We start from the raw sequence: 23,619 nt of genomic DNA, 5'->3' as shown, positions 1-23,619 counted from the left end.
CATTGCTCACAAAATACATGTGATTTATGATACATACCATTTTTTATTTTAATTTTAAATGTCAATCAATACTCCACAGACTAAACCCTCCTACTCCTTATCCTACTGTTAGACTAAACCCTCCTCCTCCTTATGCTACTGTTAGACTAAATCCTCTTCCTCCATATCCTACTGTTAGACTAAATCCTCTTCCTCCATATCCTACTGTTAGACTAAACCCTCTTCCTCCATATCCTACTGTTAGACTAAACCCTCTTCCTCCATATCCTACTGTTAGACTAAACCCTCTTCCTCCATATCCTACTGTTAGACTAAACCCTCCTCCTCCATATCCTACTGTTAGACTAAACCCTCTTCCTCCATATCCTACTGTTAGACTAAACCCTCTTCCTCCATATCCTACTGTTAGACTAAACCCTCCTCCTCCATATCCTACTGTTAGACTAAACCCTCTTCCTCCATATCCTACTGTTAGACTAAACCCTCTTCCTCCATATCCTACTGTTAGACTAAACCCTCTTCCTCCACATCCTAATGTTCGACTAAACCCTCCTCCTCCATATCCTACTGTTAGACTAAACCCTCTTCCTCCACATCCTACTGTTCGACTAACTAAACCCCTCTTCCTCCTCTCAGGTGATAGTGTCGGACAACGGAGCCCCTCCTCTCCGCTCCACCTCGACAGTGATCATCCAGGTGCTGGATGAGAATGACAACAGACCCCAGTTCAACCACAAGCTCATCCAGGTCTGCTTTTGTTGGCTCTTTGGGGTCTCCTACATTTATAAACACAGCCTACATAGGGCAGCCCAATTCAGATTTTTTTTTTCAACTAATTGCTGTTTTGACCAATCACATCAGATCTTTTCACATCATATATTTTTCAGAGCTGATCTGATTGGTCAAAATGCCATTGTGCATTACTTCTGACAAGGACCATGTAGGGATCTGGCAACAAGAAGTGCACTATTTATGGAATAGGATGCACATTGTGACAACTAAAAAGGGCTTTTGTAAATAAATGTGACTGATTGATTCATTGATTATTTCCAGGTCAAACTACCTGAGCAACACAAGGGTCAGGGGGTGAAGCCACAGGTGGAGGTGTGTCGGATGGTTGCCCAGGACGACGATGAAGGGCCTAATGCTGAGGTCACCTTCAGTCTCCAGGACAACCAGAACGAGAAGTTTGAGATCCATCCAGACACTGGGGTGGTGACGGCACGGGGAGATTTCACAGCAGGCAACTACAGCATCCTCACGGTAGGTGGACAATATTATGATAGAACACCACAATTACCATGTTCCACTGATTCTTCTGCTTTTCACATTCACACAAAATGGTGGAACACTCTTTAGGGACACCTGCTATCCCTAAATAAATACAATCACACCTTCTTTCATGGCTCTCATTCACATGCAGGGAGTGTGTAAACTTGCATGTGAATACCATTGTGATGTACCCTGTCATTTTCTTATGTACTGTGATGAGTAACACAAAGATCCACACCCCAGCGCAATAACATTAACAGTGTCCTCTCCATCCCAACCCTTCCCTCTGTCAGATCAAAGCAAAGGACCATGGGAGCCCGGTGAGATCGTCGACAGTCCGCCTCGACGTAGAGTGGGTCTCCAAGCCGACGCCCACCTCAGATCCGCTGACGTTTGACGAGCCACACTTCACCTTCGCTGTCATGGAGACGGATCCTGTCACACACATGGTGGGGATCATCCTCACGGAGACACAGAGGCTACTGTGGTATGACATCACAGGTGAGGACTAACATCTGACGGGTGGAGATGTGCAGTATGTTGTGTGCATCGTGTTGTGTGCAGTGTGTTGTGTGTTGTGTGTTGTGTGCAGTGTGTTGTGTGCAGTGTGTTGTGTGCAGTGTGTTGTGTGTTGTGTGCAGTGTGTTGTGTGTTGTGTGCAGTGTGTTGTGTGTTGTGTGCAGTGTGTTGTGTGTTGTGTGCAGTATGTTGTGTGCAGTGTGTTGTGTGCAGTGTGTTGTGTGCAGTGTGTTGTGTGCAGTGTGTTGTGTGTTGTGTGTTGTGTGCAGTATGTTGTGTGTTGTGTGCAGTATGTTGTGTGTTGTGTGCAGTACGTTGTGTGCAGTGTGTTGTGTGTTGTGTGCAGTATGTTGTGTGTTGTGTGTTGTGTGCAGTGTGTTGTGTGTTGTGTGCAGTGTGTTGTGTGCAGTATGTTGTGTGTTGTGTGTTGTGTGCAGTATGTTGTGTGTTGTGTGCAGTGTGTTGTGTGTTGTGTGTTGTGTGTTGTGTGCAGTATGTTGTGTGTTGTGTGTTGTGTGCAGTGTGTTGTGTGTTGTGTGTTGTGTGTTGTGTGCAGTGTGTTGTGTGCAGTATGTTGTGTGTTGTGTGTTGTGTGCAGTGTGTTGTGTGCAGTATGTTGTGTGTTGTGTGTTGTGTGCAGTGTGTTGTGTGCAGTGTGTTGGTGATATGGACCACGCAAAAGTAGAGAAGTGTTTTTTTAGTGAATAGAATTACACCGTATTTTCTAGAAACTAAAATATGATCAGATTTGTGTAACTTGATGTTGTTATAGCAATAGTTATATTACTCACAATAAAGGCTTCGAGTAAAGTTAGCCGTTTTATTACACTGACCAAATGGGATGAGTCAAAATGAAGATGATTTGTCAACATGTACAAAACCTGACCCGTCAAAAGATTGCAAATGGATTGCGAAGGAAAGGAGATTATTATTGAGGAGAATGTGGCATGTGAGTCGTGTTTTGCTGTGCTCTGTGTGTTCTGCTGTGCTCTGTGTGTTTTGCTGTGCTCTGTGTGTTTTGCTGTGCTCTGTGTGTTTTGCTGTGCTCTGTGTGTTCTGCTGTGCTCTGTGTGTTTTGCTGTGCTCTGTGTGTTTTGCTGTGCTCTGTGTGTTTTGCTGTGCTCTGTGTGCTTTGCTGTGCTCTGTGTGTTCTGCTGTGCTCTGTGTGCTTTGCTGTGCTCTGTGTGTTTTGCTGTGCTCTGTGTGTTTTGCTGTGCTCTGTGTGCTTTGCTGTGCCCCATGTAAACTATGATGGTAATACATTGAGTTCATGTCAGCCTGCTGTTGAACAAAGTAGAGCAGGCCTGGTCTCGGTGTGGCAGATAACACCTCAGCTAGAGGCAGTTGCTCAATGTGTGTGTGTGTGTGTGTGTGTGTGTGTGTGTGTGTGCGCATGCGTGCATGTGTGTGCCCTACACCCCAGCACGAGGAGAACACAGACATATTTCCTCAGATGAAGGGCCAGGACACGACAGGATAGATAGAGCCTAACTCTGATGGATGATCTACCTCACGTGGCCACGTGGCAGAGCACGCTGCTGACCCTTTGCTAAAGTATTCATCCAGCTCTTTGACAATTAAATGAACTTGGATTAACATGGAAAAGATAACAATTGATACCAAAAATCAAGTACGGTAGCACTTACATTTAAATTATTTTATTGAACCTTTATATAACCTTTATAAATCCTTTATATAACCTTTATATAACCTTTATTTAACCTTTATATAACCTTTATAAAACCTTTATAAAACCTTTATTTAACCTTTATATAACCTTTATATAACCTTTATATAACCTTTATTTAACCTTTATATAACCTTTATTTAACCTTTATTTAATTAGGCAAGTCAGTTAAGAACAAATTCATATTTACAATGACGGCCTACCCCGGCCAAACCCGGACGACTTTGGGCCAATGGTGCGCCACCCTACGGGACTCCTAATCACGGCCGGGTGGTGATACATCCTGTAACACTATAGTGTTACAATTCCTGCTGCAGAGATATGTTTGTGAAAATATTCCAATGAAAGCATGAAAGCTTTGCGATGGGACATGCATGAACTCAAACATGGCAATTTAGATGGCGCCTTCGAAAAGCGTTTGATGGCTGAGTGTGGCAGCCAATGCAGTTCTAACGTGTTGAGGTTTTCAGCTTTTCATTTGACTTGTTCTTCGACTGTGCCAGCTGCTGTTCAACCCTCCATCTGGTCAACTAATATATATTTAAACAATCTATTTCTTCTTTGTCTCTTTCAATATCTTTTAATCTGGGCATGGAATACATTTGATGTTTGTTTTCCCGCAGATTAGCGTTTTTCATCATGAATGTTGTTCTAAAGGCAGCTTCACAGTCATCAAACCTCTAACCTCTAACCAATTATAACTTTGCAGCTGGCCTATCTAAGGGGAAATCGCTCAGTTCTGCCTCCAGAACAACCAACTGGTTGAATCAACATGGTTTCCACATAACTTCAATGAAATTACATTCAACCAACGTGGAATAGACGTTGAATTGACGTCTGTATCCAGTGGGAAGACTCATGACAATAAACACCAACTTGCGTTTTGTTTTTCACTTGTGGCAAAAGCACCAACTAGAAATCTAAACATTTGATTAATTATTCCATAATGTGATTTTTTTCTTTTTTAGGTTGTATTTAAACGTGGTCCCCACCGGTGGTATAAAAAAAGGGAAAGCTTGTTTAAAATGGAGTCATGTGAGCCTTGAAAAGGTGCATCTATTTCTTAATAAACACCATCTGGCTGAACAAGCATGAGCTTTACCCCTACTGTTCCCGACGTCTGTTCGAAGTGTGTCGCTGCCAAACGTTTCCCCTTAAAACAATTGTGTTACACTTATTCTGCGACACTTGGACACAGGGGGCCAACCCTTTGCTGCAACCTTGTTTTCTGTCATTAATACATACATGGCTGAGCATGTGAGGATGACGGTGGTTCGTTGGCCCCATACTGGCACATCGTTTTTGATTTAGTCTCAGTAAATGAGGCATAGTATGCACAGGGAGTAATACGGGTTCAAAACAGTACCTGTTTTTGTGTCCATATTCAGTGAGGGGAGAGGCCTTTTTAGCTCATATTCTGTATTCACAAGCACGCATGCAGGACGATGGCCAACAAGATTCGAAGGGGTGAAATTAGGTATTGACCTCTCTCAGTAGCTTTGGGATGTTATGTTGTTGTTCTTGTCTTTCCACCTGTCCTGACTGGGCAAACTCCGTTTCCAGTGGACGCTCCAATGCCCACAAGTCCATCTGTTGAAAGAATGATCCTCCAACCACGGCCAAGTCATTATGGTTCTGGATGACACACCTGTGTGTCACAACTGCCGTATGGGCTTTCACTCACTCCTCCCATAAGACTATTGGTGCCAGTCTCAGTGACAGACACATATGAAGCCAAACATCCTGAGGGACTCTGGGCAGGCTTCTATTGAGGCCTTTCAACTGTCAAATTTCAAACGGTCAAACTTGAAACGGTCCTTGTATGGGATGATTGAATGATATTGATTTATTTCTACCATCTCCTATCTATTGTGTTGTTCTACCCCAGGGGGCGATGAGGAGCAGGACTTTGACATTGAGAGGAACACAGGCAGCATCGTGATCGCCAGGCCTCTGGATGCAGTGAAGAAGTCCAACTATAATCTGACTGTACAGGTTACAGACGGGCATCAGGTCGCAACCACACAGGTGATACACATATGAAATATATCGTAAATCAGTAGTTATCGTAAAACTTTAGATTAAGTTTCTCTTCCTGTCTGTATGTCTCCTAGGCATATATCCGTGTGCTGGTCATGAACGAGCATCGACCCATGTTCATGAAGTCCATCTACGAGGTCAGTGTACCGGAAGACACCTCTCCATGGAAGGACATCCTCCACATCTCTGCTCAGGACCAAGACAGCAACAGCAAACTCATCTACTCGCTCCACGGCAGCGTCCATCCAGACAGCCTGAAGATCTTCCATCTGGACCATAAGAGTGGTGTTCTGGTCATGACTGAGCAGCTGGACCGTGAGAAGCTTTCTGTGCACACCCTCATTGTGATGGTAATGTTGTTGATGTTTTTTAGTTATCTCCCTTACCATTTGAAAACATGGAGGATCTAAAGTACAGTGTATCTATCATAACAGTTTCACAAAGCAAAGTCATCTCTGTCTGATTATAGCAATAATTTTTGCTGGTTATCTAGGAATTTGATTTTGATTAAGTTAATGTCCCTATACTGTCCTGCTCTCACCATCTCCTTTAAATGCGTAGGTTCGAGATCAGGAGATCCCAGTGAAAAGAAACTTTGTGAAGGCAGTGGTTTATGTGGAGGACTGCAACGACCACTCTCCTGCCTTCCTGGCGGCCGGCTATGAGGGAACTATCACCAATCTGGCTGCGGCTGGGACAGAGGTGCTGCGTGTCAAGGCTGTGGATAAGGACACGGGGAGCAACGCTCAGATTATCTACTCCCTTCACTCAGGTACAACACAGATCAGAGATTATGAGTGGTAGATTATGATGGATTTGAATTGTGAAAAATCTTCAAATATGATTATCTATTTTTAGCATTCTTTATAAGAGTGCTACAGCATAAGTATATTATATATTTGAGAATGTTTTTAACTTGATTGATCACTCACATTCTGGGGGTGGCAGGTAGCCTAGTGGTTAGAGCATTGGGCCAGTAACTGAAAGGTTGCTAGATCAAATCTCAGAGCTGACAAGGTAAAAATCTGTACTTTTGCCTGTGAACAAGGCAGTTAACCCACTGTTCACATATAGGCAAATGGGTTGACAATTTCAAACATTCAACAATATTTGTTGATTTGGTCTTTGATTCATCTTTACAGGGAACGTCGACAACACCTTTGACATTGATGGCGAGCTGGGGAGTATCACTATTGCCAAACCTCTGGACAGCCTACCCCAGGAGCAGTTTCATCTGACAGTGAAGGCCACAGACCAGGGTTTTCCCCAGCACAGCGATCTCTGTTCTGTCTCCATCACCGTCCTGCTCTCAGACAGAACCCCTCCCAGGTTAATATGTATATAAACTAGTATTATGTTGTTTGATAATTCTTAAATGCTTTGATTTGTAAATTGCATCAAATAATTCAACTTCAGGTACTGTTGATATTATATACTGCTTTTCTAATTGTTAATAAAAGCCATTCTCTCTTCTCTCTCCCAGGTTCCCCTCTGATGAGTTATTCTCAGAAGTCAGTGAAGCCAGTCCTCTGGGAACTCCCGTGATCACTGTCTCAGCAGCCAGCCCATCCGCAGTCCACTACAGCATCAAAGATGGAGACCCTAACGGAACGTTCCACATCAATGCAGAGTCCGGAGTTCTCTCTGTCCAAGCAAGCCTCAACTTCGAGAGGTGTTTCTCTTACAAACTCAAAGTGCATGCCAGCACCTCGGCAGGAGCCTCGTCAGATACGGTTGTTTACGTCTATGTGATAGATGAGAATGATAACCCTCCGGTGTTCCTCCAGGAGAAATTCCATGGCCAGATTAGTGAGTCTGCTCACATAAACAGCATGGTGATGGGGGAGAGCAACACACCTCTGGTGATACGAGCCTCTGATGCTGACAGGGACTCTAACTCTCTCCTAGTCTTCCAAATCCTGGAGCTGGAAGCGATGAAAGTCTTCAAGATAGATCCCAGCATGGGTACACTCTCTGTGATATCTGAGGTGGACTTTGAAGAAACACCTGAGTTTCACTTCAGCATTCAGGTACGGGACTCAGGGGAACCGTCGCTGTACGCAGCAGAGCCAGCCAGAGTCACCATCCGTGTCCTGGATTTCAATGACTGTTCCCCCATATTCTCTAGGCCGGTGTACGAGTCGTCCATCATCTTCCCTCCCGTCAGAGAGATGGAGGTTGTACGGGTTACGGCACAAGATGCAGATTCAGCTGTCTCGTACAGCATCACAGAGGGCAACATTCACAATGCTTTTCTCATTCATCCTTCCACTGGTGCTATCTCTGTAAACAATGTTTCAGAGTTTAAATCCTTTTACCAGCTGCTGGTCAAAGCCTCTGACGGCCTGTACAAAGACCTTGCTACAGTTAAGGTAAACGTCACCAACATAACAGCAGGCGGCCATCTTCAATTTGAGCAGGGATTGTATGCAGCCACCAGTGTGGAGAATACGATGTCGGTCAACATGTTAGTTGTTTTGAGAGCATCAGGTAGCTACTTGAACGAGCCTCTGATTTACTCTGTATTGAACCCAATGGGACGGTTTTCTATAGTCCCGACATCAGGGGTGCTTGAGACCACCGGCGTCCCCTTCGACAGAGAGGAGCAGGATGTCTATGACATAGTGGTGGAGGTGAGAGACATGAGGAGTCCCCCTCGCAGGGCAATAACCCACGTCAACGTTTACATAGTTGACGTCAATGATAATCCACCAAGGTTCTTGAACCTGCCTCACTCCATGATGATCTCGGAAGACACAGACCCAGGAGATGTAATCTTTCAAGTGATGGCGTCTGACAGGGATCTTGGAGAAAATGGCTCTGTTATATACTTGTTGGAGGAGGATTTTGATCTCTTTAGGATAGACCCTTATGTTGGTGACGTGTCCCTTCAGCGGCCTATAGACTTTGAAGCTGCTAATAAATATACCCTGACTGTCCTGGCCACAGACGAGGGCTCGCCCAGTTTGACCACTTCAGCAGAACTGAGTATCACGGTGAGAAATCGCACCAACCCCATTTTTCAGACTTTGCTCTATCCTCTAAAAGTCCCTGAAAACATATCTCCCTTCACCACCATCTTGCATGTACAAGCAAGAAACCCAGAGGGATATCGGCTTATTTACAATCTGGAAGAGGAGAATGCCTCGAAAAACTTTCACATAGATTTTAAAACAGGAGTGTTGAGTGTCACTGATTTATTGGACTACGAGAGCCAGACAATGCATCTATTGACGGTACGAGCCACTGACTCTGTGACAGGCTCCTTTTCAGAGGCCGCTGTCGAAATAGAGGTTGAAGATGTTAACGATAACGCTCCGGTCTTCTCCAAGCTGACTGACACAGTGGATATACCTGAAGGATTACCCATAGGCACGTCTGTATTACAGATATCAGCCACAGATAGAGACTCCGGCAGAAATAGAGACTTAACCTTTCATATTTTGGGGATGGGGGAAAATGAAACGGACTTCTTTAACATTGACCCCCAGAGTGGTCTAATTGTTACGACACAGGTGTTGGACTATGAGAAGACAAAACACTTCCAGTTAAAGATCACAGCCAAAGATAATGGCACGAACCCGTTGAGCAGCGATGCCTATGTCATTGTTAACGTAACCGATGTCAACGATAACCCTCCAAACTTCTCCAAGACCCATTATCAGGCAACACTGGATGAAATGGCCAAATGTGGCCACATCGTCATAAAAATCCAAGCTTCGGACCCCGACACCAAAGACTTGAACAATCTACAGTATAAGATCCTCTCAGGTAATGAGGGAAGATACTTCGCCATCAACGAATCCTCCGGGATTATCTCCTTTTCTAACGTCTGCAAGAGAAATGTGGACCCATACTACAACCTCACCGTGGCTGTGTCAGATGGAGTTTTCCAGAACACAGCCCCTGTGAACATTGATATGATGAACACTAATAAACACAGTCCCTATTTCAACAAAAACATCTACGAGGCGGAACTAGCTGAGAACGCTGAGGCTGGAACACGTGTGATTCGCCTGGCCGCTATAGACCCTGACGATGGACCTTACGGCAGCGTGGACTACACCATCATCAACAAACTGGCAGATGAGAAATTCTCTATAGACAAGAATGGACAGATCATAACATCTCAACCTTTAGATAGAGAGAACCCATCCCAAAGAGTGATCGCCATCAAGGTGATGGCTAAAGATGGTGGAGGGAAAGTAGCGTTCTGCACTGTGAAGATTATCCTGACAGATGAGAATGATAATGCCCCTCAGTTCAAAGCTACAGAGTACCAGGTGTCAATCCAGTCTACTGTAAACAAAGGCTCTCCCGTGATTCAGATAGTGGCGTACGACGCAGACGACGGCAAAAATGCTGACGTCACCTACACGGTGGACGAAGCAGAGGAAGTGACTGAGGACATCATTGAGATCAACCCCTTCACTGGCATTGTCAGCGTCAAAGAGAGTCTGATAGGTCAAGAGAACAAGATATTCAACTTCAAAGTCAAGGCTCGGGACAGCGGATTACCATTCTTCAACTCCACGGTTCCGGTGCAGGTGAAAGTAGTCCCACCTGAGGTCCCTCTTCCGAAGTTCTCCGAGCCGCTCTACACCTTCTCCGCAGCCGAGGACATCTCCATGGGAACAGAGATCGGGACGATCAAGGCCGACTCCGACATGCCAGTCATCTACAGCCTGGTCAATGGCAACACAGTGGAGAGTAACAGAGACAGAGTGTTTGCTCTGGATAAAGAGAGCGGTACTCTACTCGTCCAGAAGAGCATTGACCACGAGAAGACCAAGTGGTATCAGATAGATGTTATTGCTCAAGGCAACCACAACGGGACCGACGTAGCCTCGCTGGTGTCGGTCAGCATCCAGGTCCAGGATGTGAATGACAACGTGCCGGTGTTCGAGGCCAACCCTTACAAGGCCTTCCTGGCTGAGAACATGCCACCAGGAACCACCGTCATCCAGGTATGTTCTTTTTCAGATATATATATTTTTTAATTAATCTTATATTTTTGTAATTGAATGTTGTATACAATTCTTTACGATTTCTGTGTTCATATGATGTGCAAATCAAATTCTCATTTAGGGCAATAACAGTTTAGTTTTAATTAATGAATGAATCCATCCATCCATCCAGGTGACGGCCAACGACCCTGACCAGGACACTAATGGACAGGTGACCTACACCTTGGAAGCCGAACCCGATGACATCACCGATGTCTTCTCCATCGACAGTGAGAGCGGTTGGATAACTACTCTGAGAGAAACGGACTGTGAGACGACTCAGCACTACAGCTTCACAGTGGTGGCTACTGACCACGGGGGGGAGGTGAAGCTCTCGTCCTCAGTTCTAGTGGAGGTGACGGTGACTGACGAGAACGACAACCCTCCTCGGTTCAAGGAGGACGTGTACCATGGGTCTGTCATGGAGAACACTAGGCCTGGGGATGTCATCATGAGCCTGACGACCGTTGATATGGATGTGACTAAAGAGAACAGGCAGATCACGTGTTACATCACAGGTGAGTCTTGTTGATTGATTAATTTGGTTGATTGAATGATTGATCACATACACTTTTTTGAAGTAGTTGAATGGTAGTTTTTCAGGTCTATCAGCATTATGGACAACATTTTAATAAGAAACAGATGGGCTCAGTATTTCTCCAGAGCAATACACAGTATCTACTATAACAACGGCTTATTATAAGAGAACAATATATTGTCTATACTGGATCATTATAACAGAGAAATATATATATATATGGTTCATTCTAAGTGTAAAAGTGACTACAATGACAGGAAGAAATGTGATGGACATGATCAAAACCCATATAGGCCCCCAGGTAGCATTGACATGCATGTATTACATTCAAATGTTTTTCCTTAGACGGAGACCCATTAGGCCAGTTCTCCATTGTGCAAGAGGGAGAGGAATGGAGGCTGGTCCTCAAAGAGTCTCTTGACCGTGAAGCTAAAGATAACTACTCCCTGAAGATACGAGTTACTGACGGGAGATTCGAGGCCCCTGCCACTGTCGAGGTCCATGTCCTAGACATCAACGATAACAGTCCTCTGTGTGAGCAGGTATGTCAGTCAGCCATGACAGTAGACACTTAGATTCCTGTAGATAGCGGTAACATGTTGTACCTACATCAGGACTTTATAACAGTTCATACATACGTAACACATTAATGAGCAGTAGCCTACCTAAAGCATGAATAAAATATCAACAACTGCACTTTGACCTAAGACGTAGCTAACTATCAATGTTTCTGTCCAGTTGCTGTACACAGAGGTCGTCATGGAGAATTCCCCGTCAAGCATGTTCATACTGAAGGTTTCAGCGTCGGACCCAGACATCGGCACCAACGGACTAGTGTCCTACACCCTCCACGGCCCCAACGCAGACAAGTTCCATCTTGATCAAAAGACAGGTTAGAGACTACTTTTATGTGAGGTCTAAAAAAATGGAGGTCCTAAGTGAAATCCATTATTTGTTTGGTTTGACAGATAGCATCTCCATTCTTACAAAATACTTAAACGGAGGTCTTCAAGAAGACAAGATGGTGCACTGTCAGACCACCATAAATAGTTTTTTTTCCATGTTTGGTGCTTTGGCTTCTCATCAAACATACTTCCTGTTTGTCATAGCACTAGCCTAGCTTCATTATTGTAAGCCAATCAGAGCTCATAATCTCAATAATTTGTCCTATCACAATACATATATGCTAGGAGAAGCTTTAACATGGCCTTCAACCCAAAGTAATGGTTTGGCGCTGGTAGAACTGTGAACGACTACCAGAAATGTAAATATGTTGTGATTTATTTGTACTTCTCATGGTTTCTTTTTGATAGATTTCAGTAAATATTTTGTAAACTGTGATGCTATTTTTAAAGAATGCATAGGCCTACTGTCTGGCCCTTTTTTCCCATCCTTTTGAAATACTGTACCAGTCAAATGTCTGGACACACCTACTCAATGCAGGGTTTTTCTTCATTTTTTGTTATTTTCTACATTGTAGAATAATAGTGAAGACATCAAAACTATTGAAATAACACACAGAATCACATATGGAATCATGTAGTAACCAAAAAAGTGTTAAACAAATCTAAATATATTTTATGTTTGAGATTCTTCAATGTAGCCACCCTTTGCCTTGATGACAGCTTTGCACAGTCTTTGCCTTCTCTCAACCAACTTCATGAGGTAGTCACCTGGAATGCATTTCAATTAACAGGTGTGCCTTGTTAAAAGTTCATTTGTGGAATTTATTTCCTTCTTAATGCTTTTGAGCCAATCAGTTGTGTTGTGACAAGGTAGGGCTGGTATACAGAAGATAGCCCTATTTGGTAAAAGACCAAGTTCATATTATGGCAAGAACAGCTCAAATAAGCAAAGAGAAACAACAGTCCATCATTACTTTAAGACATGAAGGTCAGTCAATCCGGAAAATTTAAAGAATTTTGAAAGCAGTCACAAAAACCATCAAGCTCTATGATGAAACTGGCTCTCATGAGGACCGCCACAGGAAAGGAAGACCCAGACTTACTTCTGCTGCAGAGGATAAATTCATTAGAGTTATCTGCATCTCAGATTGCAGCCAAAATAAATGCTTCATAGAGTTCAAGTAACAGACACATCTCAACTTCAACTGTTCAGAGGAGACCTGAATCAGGCCCTCATGGTCAAATTGCTGCAAAGAAACCACTACTAAAGGACACCAACAAGAAGAAGAGACATGCTTGGGCTAAGAAATACAAGCAATGAGCATTAGACTGGTGGAAAGTCCAAATTTGAGATTTTTTGGTTTCAACAGCCGTGTCTTTGTGGGATGCAGAATAGGTGAACGGATGTTCTCCATATGTGTGGTTCCCACCACACTTAACCAGCATGGCTACCACAGCATTCTGCAGCGATAAGCCATCCCATCTGGTTTGTGCTTAGTGGGATTATCATTTGTTTTTCAACAGGACAATTACCCAAAACACACCTTCAGGTTGTGTAAGGGTTATTTGACCAAGAAGGGGCGTGATGGAGTGCTTCATCAGATGACCTGGCCTCCACAATCATCCGACCTCAATCCAATTGAGATGGTTTGGGATGAGTTGGACCGCAGAGTGAAAGAAACCAGCCAACAAGTGCTCAGCATATTTGGGAACTCCTTCAAGACTGTTGTAAAAGCATTCCTCATGAAGCTGGTTGAGAGAATGCCAAGAGTGTGCAACGCTATCTTCAAGGCAAAGGATGGCTATTTTGAAGAATCATAAAAAAATATATTTTAATGTTACTTTTTGGTTACTACATGATTCCATATGTGTTATTTCATAGTTTTGATGTCTTCACTATTATTCTACAATGTAGAAAATAGCAAAAAAATAGTAGGTGTGTCAAAACTTTTGTCTGGTACTGTACATCTAAGGGTTTTTCCCCCACCATTTTGATATACATCTCAGTGTCTGTCAGTCAGTCAGTCAGTTTCCATCTATACATTTACTGTACTGTATGCCCTCTGCTCCACTAGGAGATAGAAGGAATAAGTTAAGTCCATCTTTTATGTTCATCTAATTATTTGTCATTTTTATTTGTGACAAGGGGAATTGTTCACTCTGGCCCAGTTGGACCGGGAGAAGGTGAGGGAGTATGATCTGGTAGTTAAAGTCACAGACGGTGGAGGCCGCTCCTGCCAAGCAGACATCTTACTTATGATCCAGGATATGAATGACAACCCTCCCAAGTTCTCGAACAACCACTATGAAGTCACTGTGTTCGACAACACCACCATCAGGACACCCATCGCTGTCATCTACGCCAAAGACCCTGACACTGGTAAGTCATATTATTGAGATAAAATGAATAGAGTGGACATTCCCATTCTGAGGGATAGTCTGAAATGGGATTTGTTGATCTAGTTATTCTATTTCTATGGGCCAAAATATATAGAATCAGAATGACTAGAATGGACATTGACGTTTTGAGGTATGGTTTGAGGGGCATTGTCTGACCTAGTAATTCTATTTCTATGGTCAAATCTAAATCTCCCCTTTATGTAGCAGATGCTCTACACCAATATACTTACCAAGGTAGAGACTGTTTTCCTATCCCCCAAGTCATAACATAGAGACTATTCTCCTATCCCCCAGGTCATAACATAGAGACTATTCTCCTATCCCCCAGGTCATAACATAGAGACTATTCTCCTATCCCCCAAGTCATAACATAGAGACTATTCTCCTATCCCCCAGGTCATAACATAGAGACTATTCTCCTATCCCCCAAGTCATAACATAGAGACTATTCTCCTATCCCCCAAGTCATAACATAGAGACTATTCTCCTATCCCCCAAGTCATAACATAGAGACTATTCTCCTATCCCCCAGGTCATAACATAGAGACTATTCTCCTATCCCCCAAGTCATAACATAGAGACTATTCTCCTATCCCCCAAGTCATAACATAGAGACTATTCTCCTATCCCCCAAGTCATAACATAGAGACAGTTCTCCGATATACTTCCTGACCACCACCCACCCGCCCTTCATCCACACAATATTTCATGAGTTTAAATCTGCCTGCCCTGTGGATATAACCACCGAGACTACGGGTTATGAGTCAACAAATGCATCACTAATTTATGCATTGTTCGGGTGCCCACTTATAAATATCTGCGCATCTGAATTGACGAAAAGCTATCTTTCAAAAATCATGTTGATGAGTTGGTTAAGAAATTAAGAATTCAAATAGACGTCTTCTATGGGAACAGGTCCAGTCTTTTGTTAAATAGTAGAAAACAAATAATTCAGTCAACATTCCTGATGGCTTTAGACAATGGCGACACCATCTATATGAATACAGCTGCCAATACACTGAAATCATTGGATGCAGTTTATCACAGTGCACTATTGTCACGCCCTGACCATAGAGAGCCTTGTTTATTCTCTATTTGGTTAGGTCAGGGTGTGACTTGGGTGGGCAAATCTATGTTTCTATTTCTTTGTTGGCCTAGTATGGTTCCCAATCAGAGGCAGCTGTTTATCGTTGTCTCTGATTGGGGATCATACTTAGGCAGTCTTTTTTCCCACCTTGGATTGTGGGATCTTGTTTTTGTATAGTTGCTGTGTTAGCGCTACAAAACTTTACGTGTCGTTTATCTTTCTTGTTTTTTTGGTGGTCATTTAATAAATTCAAAATGTACGCCTACCATGCGGCACCTTGGTCCAATCCATCTTTAAACGATCGTGACAGCTATGCTTTATTACGGGCAGCAGGTTCAGGACACATCGCATGCATTCTGTATCAGAAAGTAGGCTGGCCCTCTTTGAAGTCTCCTGGATCGATACATTGCTCTCATTTTGTCTATAAAGCCCTCTTGCATAAACTTCCCCCATGCCTTACCTCATTGTTAACCTTCAAACACATACTTAATCATGTATTATCCTGAGGAACAGGGCCACTCCTGTATGTGTGTAGAAACACATAGCTAATCATGTATTACCCTGTGGCTGTTTATTATTGATGTTTATTATGGATGTTTATTATAGATGTTTATTATAGATGTTTATTATGGCTGTTTATTATTGATGTTTATTATTGATGTTTATTATTGATGTTTATTATTGATGTTTATTATTGATGTTTATTATTGATGTTTATTATTGATGTTTATTATTGATGTTTATTATTGATGTTTATTATTGATGTTTATTATTGATGTTTATTATTGATGTTTATTATTGATGTTTATTATAGATGTTTATTATTGATGTTTATTATTGATGTTTATTATTGATGTTTATTATAGATGTTTATTATTGATGTTTATTATTGATGTTTATTATAGATGTTTATTATTGATGTTTATTATTGATGTTTATTATTGATGTTTATTATTGATGTTTATTATTGATGTTTATTATAGATGTTTATTATTGATGTTTATTATTGATGTTTATTATTGATGTTTATTATAGATGTTTATTATTGATGTTTATTATTGATGTTTATTATTGATGTTTATTATTGATGTTTATTATTGATGTTTATTATTGATGTTTATTATTGATGTTTATTATTGATGTTTATTATTGATGTTTATTATTGATGTTTATTATTGATGTTTATTATTGATGTTTATTATTGATGTTTATTATTGATGTTTATTATTGATGTTTATTATTGATGTTTATTATTGATGTTTATTATAGATGTTTATTATTGATGTTTATTATTGATGTTTATTATTGATGTTTATTATTGATGTTTATTATAGATGTTTATTATTGATGTTTATTATTGATGTTTATTATTGATGTTTATTATTGATGTTTATTATTGATGTTTATTATTGATGTTTATTATTGATGTTTATTATTGATGTTTATTATTGATGTTTATTATTGATGTTTATTATTGATGTTTATTATAGATGTTTATTATTGATGTTTATTATTGATGTTTATTATTTTATTGTTCTTCATAATTGCACAATGCATATTGTTTTGATACAGCTTTGATAAGGCCATTAACTCCTAGCATACTTTGGAAGAAACCCAAATTCGCCGTGCCAAACCAACCAGACTGATAATTCCTATTCTCCTCCGGCAGATATGATCTCTGAGGTGAAATGTCATAGAGATAATAGTAGCTAGATAGTGTCCTGTCTCTATATGAAATAGTCTCTGCTCAGAACAACCAGACTGACTCCTTATTCTCTCCTCTCCTTCTGCAGGTATAAACTCAGAGGTGAAGTATTCTCTACTCGAGGACAACAGCGGCCACTTCTCATTGGAAGAGTTCTCCGGTATCCTGCGCCTGGAGAGGTCGCTGGCCGAAAACACCCGGTCGACCTTTGAACTCAAGGTCAAAGCCACAGACCGGGGGCTTCCCCGACAACTGTACTCCGTTGCCACAGTTACGGTGCACGTTGTCGACCTGAGCGACTACCAGCCGGTGTTCCTGAGCCAGGAGTACTCCGCCCAGATCCCAGAATCCACCTTAGTAGGAACAGAGGTCATCAGCGTCTCTGCCCTCACTAGAGACGGGACCGAGACGGAACCCATCGTCTACTCCATCGTCTCTGGCAACGAGGGGGGAAGGTTCTACCTGCACCCGGCAACTGGTAAGGTTCTGTTCCGTTACTTCCTTGAGTTCCATGGGTCAGTAAGGTTCTGTTCCGTTACTTCCTTGAATTCCATGGGTCAGTAAGGGTCTGTTCCGTTACTTCCTTGAGTCCCATGGGTCAGTAAGGTTCTGTTCCGTTACTTCCTTGAATTCCATGGGTCAGTAAGGGTCTGTTCCGTTACTTCCTTGAGTCCCATGGGTCAGTAAGGTTCTGTTCCGTTACTTCCTTGAGTCCCATGGGTCAGTAAGGTTCTGTGAGATTCCGTGAAATTCCGTAAGGTTTCATAAAGTTTTTTTGAGTTCATTTGTGCAAATTCACATATTTATGAAGCGCCAACCAATCTCTGTATTAGTTGTCAAACCATTCAGTAGCCGGGTTGTGTATAGTTCCATCCCAAGAGTAATCATCCCACCACACGGTTGTTTTGAACCCTAAAACGTACACCAACATCAGCAAGAAAGAACTGGGAGCAGGCAGAGAAGCCCACTTATGAGGTTGTTGCAACGCTAAAGGGTAAAAGCACATACCTATTCACCTGGTCGTGCTGCTGACTGCAATGAAGTACCATTTCTTGAATGTTTTGGCAGAGATAAGTCTGCTTTCTATTGCCACTCAGAAGTCAGATATCGGAGCAGTATTGCACAGCGAGGCAGAGAAGTGATTGAAAGTACATTGTCACTGCCGGTGCACTTTTGATAGATTTTGTAAAGGTCCTGCTGATATACAATGTACAGCAACCAGCTACTCTGGAGGAGTATAAACATAGTCAGTACGGTATCATATTGCCTGGTCCAGCACTGACATGCACCTATATACCGTACCTACTGTTTTCTCCCTGACTTCTCTTGGTATCCCATTCATTACAAATCCTCCCTGGTTTGATCTACCTGTAGCAGGGCAAGGAGTCTCATTGAGCTTGGTTGGACTGAGTGAAAAACCAATCTCCGGGCTTGTCAGCAACTTAATCAATTTGTGTATATAGTTCCATTATCGCACCACACAGTTGTTTTGTTGTCATTGCTACATGTGTCAAAGTAAAGAAGTGGCTTTTTTAGTTATGTTGTATCTATGGAGACAGACGTGGAAGCTTAATGTTATGTATTAGATGTTGTATCAATGGAGACAGACGTGGAAGCTTAATGTTATGTATTAGATGTTGTATCAATGGAGACAGACGTGGAAGCTTAATGTTATGTATTAGATGTTGTATCAATGGAGACAGACGTGGAAGCTTAATGTTATGTATTAGATGTTGTATCAATGGAGACAGACGTGGAAGCTTAATGTTATGTATTAGATGTTGTATCAATGGAGACAGACGTGGAAGCTTAATGTTATGTATTAGATGTTGTATCAATGGAGACAGACGTGGAAGCTTAATGTTATGTATTAGATGTATCTATGGAGACAGACATTGGAAGCTTAATGTTATGTATTAGATGTTGTATCAATGGAGACAGACGTGGAAGCTTAATGTTATGTATTAGATGTTGTATCAATGGAGACAGACGTGGAAGCTTAATGTTATGTATTATATGTTGTATCTATGGAGACAGACGTGGAAGCTTAATGTTATGTATTAGATGTTGTATCTATGGAGACAGACATTGGAAGCTTAATCTTCTTTTCTTTTTTAACTTTGGTCTTTGGTCTGCAGGTTGAGGCCATGTGGCAGAGAGAGATGCGGGCACATGAAAGAGAAAGTTTAGAGGTTTGAATGAGTTTGAATTCATGATTCTCTTTGTTGTTGTACTTCAGAGCAGAGCCCTGCAGTATGACATAATACATTAGTTTGTTTTCTTTAGTTTGAAAAATAGTTTATCTAAATGTTGAAAGTGCGTGGGGTGACGGAGAGAAACAAAATGGTGCAGGTTGAGGCCATGTGGCAGAGAGAGATGCGGGCGCTGGAGATGTGTGTAGGAGGGAGTATGAGAGAGAGAAAAACAGAGAGAGAGAAAGACAGATGTGTGAGCAGGTGGGTCTGGGCAGGGGTGATGTTGTGGATGTTGGTGAGCGTCTGTATGTTGCCATTTGTCTATGGATGTTTTGTATTGTTTTAAAAATGATACAAAACAAATTCAGAAAAAGGCAAATAGCACTGAGGGGTCCGGTACCTACGCCAATCCCCCTGTCTGTCTGTCTGTCCCCCTGTCTGTCTGTCTGTCCCCCTGTCTGTCTGTCTGTCCCCCTGTCTGTCTGTCTGTCTGTCTGTCTGTCTGTCTGTCTGTCTGTCTGTCTGTCTGTCTGTGTCTGTCTGTCTGTCTGTCTGTCTGTCTGTCTGTCTGTCTGTCTGTCTGTCTGTCTGTCTGTCTGTCTGTGTCTGTCTGTCTGTCTGTCTGTCTGTCTGTCTGTCTGTCTGTCTGTCTGTCTGTCTGTCTGTCTGTCTGTCTGTCTGTCTGTCTGTCTGTCTGTCTGTCTGTCTGTCTGTCTGTCTGTCTGTCTGTGTCTCTGTCTGTCTGTCTGTCTGTCTGTCTGTCTGTCTGTCTGTCTGTCTGTCTGTCTGTCTGTCTGTCTGTCTGTCTGTCTGTCTGTCTGTCTGTCTGTCTGTCTGTCTGTCTGTCTGTCTGTCTGTCTGTCTGTCTGTCTGTCTGCCTTATTTACTGATCACAGATGAAGGACAATATCCTAGCTACTCTGTTGAACAAGGGTCAGCTCTAGAAGTTTTTAACTAGCTCAGCAAACAGAGAATTGTACCTGTGTGATATAATTGCACATGTTGAAACCTGGTTTGGTTGTAAGAGGAATGCAGGTGGCAGTTATGTCTGTTGTTATGTTGTCATCTTGTCTTGTGTTTATGAAGTGTGTAAACCAGACTGGCAGACGGCCCAGGAACCCAGGAACTCTCTCTCTCTCTGCCCCATTTAAATGCGGAGAGATAGATAGAGAGATAGAGATAGATAGAGAGATAAAGAGATGGAAGGAAGGAAGGAGATGGAGAAAGAGAGGGAAGTGAGGGAGAGGAGGGAGGAGTGGGAGATTAAGAGAGGGGGGGTGAGAGAGAGAGGGAAGTGAGGGAGAGGAGGGAGGAGTGGGAGATTAAGAGAGGGGGGGTGAGAGAAAGAGGGAAGTGAGGGAGAGGAGGGAGGAGTGGGAGATTAAGAGAGGGGGGGTGAGAGAGAGAGGGAAAGTGAAGGAGAGGGGGGAGAGAGAGAGGGGGGGGGGGGGGATATTGAAAGGGCGCTGTCAAAAAAAACCACCAGGTGGAAACATGTCAGCATTGTAGTTTTTAACAAAAGCACCACAAGATGAATTGAATATATTGTTACTGTGGTAATCTTTGTAAATCGCTGTAATTTGTCCTATTGTTTTTGAAGGCTTCGAACATATACTCAAAACCCACACGTCAACCCAGGACTGTGTCAGTGTGCACAAGACCAAGTTAAAACACAGCTGTCAGTTAAATTAATAGAGTTTGTGTTGTGTGTTTTTCAGGTGTTCTGGCTGTGAATGGCTCTTTAGACTTTGAGCGGTGTCGTGAATACTACCTGTCATTGGAGGGGACGAGAGGCAAGTCGACTCTGAGCGACATCACCATGGTGATTATCAACATCACGGATGTCAATGACAACACGCCCGTGTTCGGACAGCGAGACTACAGTGCTGACGTCTCAGAGGACCTGTCGCCTGGTGATGTGGTGATGCAGGTAGCTATCACTCTCAACTGTCACTTCAGAAACCAGTGATTGTAGGACACAATTCAATGTGCTCAAGTCATTTCCCTGAGGGGACAAATAAAGTTGTTTTGAATTTGAATTTGGCATTTGGATAGAAACACATCTAAGTACTTATAGAACATGGCAGTTTGGTTGAGATAATAATAATACGACTGTCATTTCATTTGGTGTCAATAAGAGCCAAGCAGCTCAGTTCAATGAGGCTTACTGTTTCCTCTCCTCTCAATCCCCTCTCCTCTCATCCCCCTCTTCTCTCAATCCCCTCTCCTCTCAACCCCCTCTTCTCTCAACCCCCTCTCCTCTCTACCCCCTCTCCTCTCTACCCCCTCTCCTCTCTACCCCCTCTCCTCTCATCCCCCTCTCCTCTCAACCCCCTCTCCTCCCAACCCCCTCTCCTCTCTACCCCCTCTCCTCCCAATCCCCTCTCCTCCCAATCCCCTCTTCTCTCAACCCCCTCTCCTCTGCCCCTTATCTCTCCTCTCAAACCCCCTTTCCTCCTCCTTCCCCCTCCTTCCCCCTCCTTCCCCCACTCCAAGGTGACAGCCATCGACCTGGATGGGCCGTTGAACAACCTCATCCACTATTCCATCTCCAGTGGAGACCCTCAGGGGCAGTTCAGCATCGACCCTCGCAGTGGAGAGATCATAGTCAGGGCCACGCTGGACAGAGAGGAGGTGAGGAGGAGTGGGGTGGGGGTGGGGGTGGGTGGGGAGGAGTGGGGGGGGGGGGTAGTTTAGGCTTTTATATGGGGAAGGGATCACCTGGAATCAAGTTGAAAAAAACTACTCAGAACAGGGTTCCCTGGAGATTAACTGTCGAAGCCCTTTGCTCTCCTAGGAGCTAAGACAAAGCTAAGAGAAAGAAGTCAAGGAAGTCGTAGAACCCTGATATCCTGTATCTAACTGGTCTCTCTCCCTGTCCCAGATCACTCACTACTCTCTGACGGTCCAAGCAGCCGATGAGGGAGACCCTCCTCTGTCTACCGCGGTCCAAGTGACCTTGACCGTGTCCGATGTCAACGACAACCCACCTGTCTTCTCCCAGATTAAACACAACCTGGTCCTTCAGGTACCCAACACAGGCCACTTACCCTTTACACACACACGGACGCACACGCACGCACACACACACGCACACACACACACACACACACACACGGACGCACACGCACGCACACACACGCACGCACGCACACACACACACACACGGACGCACACGCACGCACACACACACACACGCACGCACGCACACACACACACACACACACGGACGCACACACACGCACGCGCACGCACACACACACACACACACATATATATATATAGACACACACAGGCACACGCACGCACGCACACACACGCACACACACACACACACGCACGCACGCACACACACACACACATATATATATAGACACACACAGGCACACGCACGCACACACACACACACACACACATATATATATAGACACACACAGGCACACGCACGCACACACACGCACGCACGCACGCTTACACACAGTCTCCCTCTCTCTCCCTCTACACGATCAGCATCCTAACAGCCGACCATCCCGGCTGCTTCTACACACCAGGCAGGCAGGAGTGGAATGGTTGATAGCTGAAGAACCAATCAGGCGTGTGCCATCTATTGATTAATTACTGAAATAATGAATTGATCTGATTCATTATATTTGATGAATTTGTTTATGCCAGGGGCACCATTAAGGGTTGGATATAGAGAGAGAGAGACCCTTGAATTAACTTCAAGACCTCAAGAACCCAATAAACTCAGTACTACGAATAATGATTTAAAATGTTTTACGAGATAATGAGGTAGTTAAGAGATACGCTATAGAGGGAAGGTATAACGGGATACACCACCGTTATTGAGGTTGAGTCTCCACAGGTCAATATAAATGAACTTCTGTACTCAACACAGGCAAATACAACAGTACATTCACAAGACTTTTGAGGATTAGATGGTCTTATTAAGAGAAAATGTGCGTGGGCTACATTAGCCACATAGGCTTTCACAACCGTTGAATCTAAAGAGAGTTTCACCGACCAGGAATAGACACTGGGCTAGGCTATCAGTTAGCATCATTAGCCACATAGGCTTTCACAACCGTTGAAACTAAAGAGAGTTTCACCGACCTGGAATAGACAATGGGCTAGGCTATCAGTTAGCATCATTAGCCACATAGGCTTTCACAACCGTTGAAACTAAAGAGAATTTCACCGACCAGGAATAGACAATGGGCTAGGCTATCAGTTAGCATCATTAGCCACATAGGCTTTCACAACTG

At 43.2% G+C, this 23,619-nt stretch overlaps 1 protein-coding gene across 3 annotated transcripts in view; it reads left to right on the top strand.

The window, feature by feature from the left end:
- LOC109885611 (protocadherin Fat 2-like) overlaps positions 1–23,619 on the top strand; it is an 80,336-nt gene that overhangs the window by 23,360 nt on the left and 33,357 nt on the right. For all 3 annotated transcript variants that reach the window (XR_004202976.1, XR_004202975.1, XM_031789599.1), the window contains exons 5-20: positions 637–747; positions 1,054–1,263; positions 1,566–1,773; positions 5,367–5,506; positions 5,593–5,868; positions 6,080–6,290; positions 6,661–6,847; positions 7,002–10,485; positions 10,658–11,042; positions 11,408–11,604; positions 11,801–11,954; positions 14,114–14,347; positions 17,248–17,637; positions 21,073–21,284; positions 21,851–21,988; positions 22,239–22,382. Coding sequence is in view for 1 of the 3 variants with exons in the window: in XM_031789599.1 (XP_031645459.1) it covers positions 637–747; positions 1,054–1,263; positions 1,566–1,773; positions 5,367–5,506; positions 5,593–5,868; positions 6,080–6,290; positions 6,661–6,847; positions 7,002–10,485; positions 10,658–11,042; positions 11,408–11,604; positions 11,801–11,954; positions 14,114–14,347; positions 17,248–17,637; positions 21,073–21,284; positions 21,851–21,988; positions 22,239–22,382 (6,681 nt within the window). In the remaining 2 variants the exon portion in view is untranslated. The remainder of the gene's footprint in view (positions 1–636; positions 748–1,053; positions 1,264–1,565; positions 1,774–5,366; positions 5,507–5,592; positions 5,869–6,079; positions 6,291–6,660; positions 6,848–7,001; positions 10,486–10,657; positions 11,043–11,407; positions 11,605–11,800; positions 11,955–14,113; positions 14,348–17,247; positions 17,638–21,072; positions 21,285–21,850; positions 21,989–22,238; positions 22,383–23,619) is intronic.

The sequence above is a fragment of the Oncorhynchus kisutch genome, linkage group LG15 (assembly GCF_002021735.2).
Source record: "Oncorhynchus kisutch isolate 150728-3 linkage group LG15, Okis_V2, whole genome shotgun sequence".
NCBI classification, from domain to species: domain Eukaryota; kingdom Metazoa; phylum Chordata; class Actinopteri; order Salmoniformes; family Salmonidae; genus Oncorhynchus; species Oncorhynchus kisutch.
The sequence above is the reverse complement of the archived record's forward strand: the minus strand, read 5'-3'. Positions and strand labels throughout refer to the sequence as shown.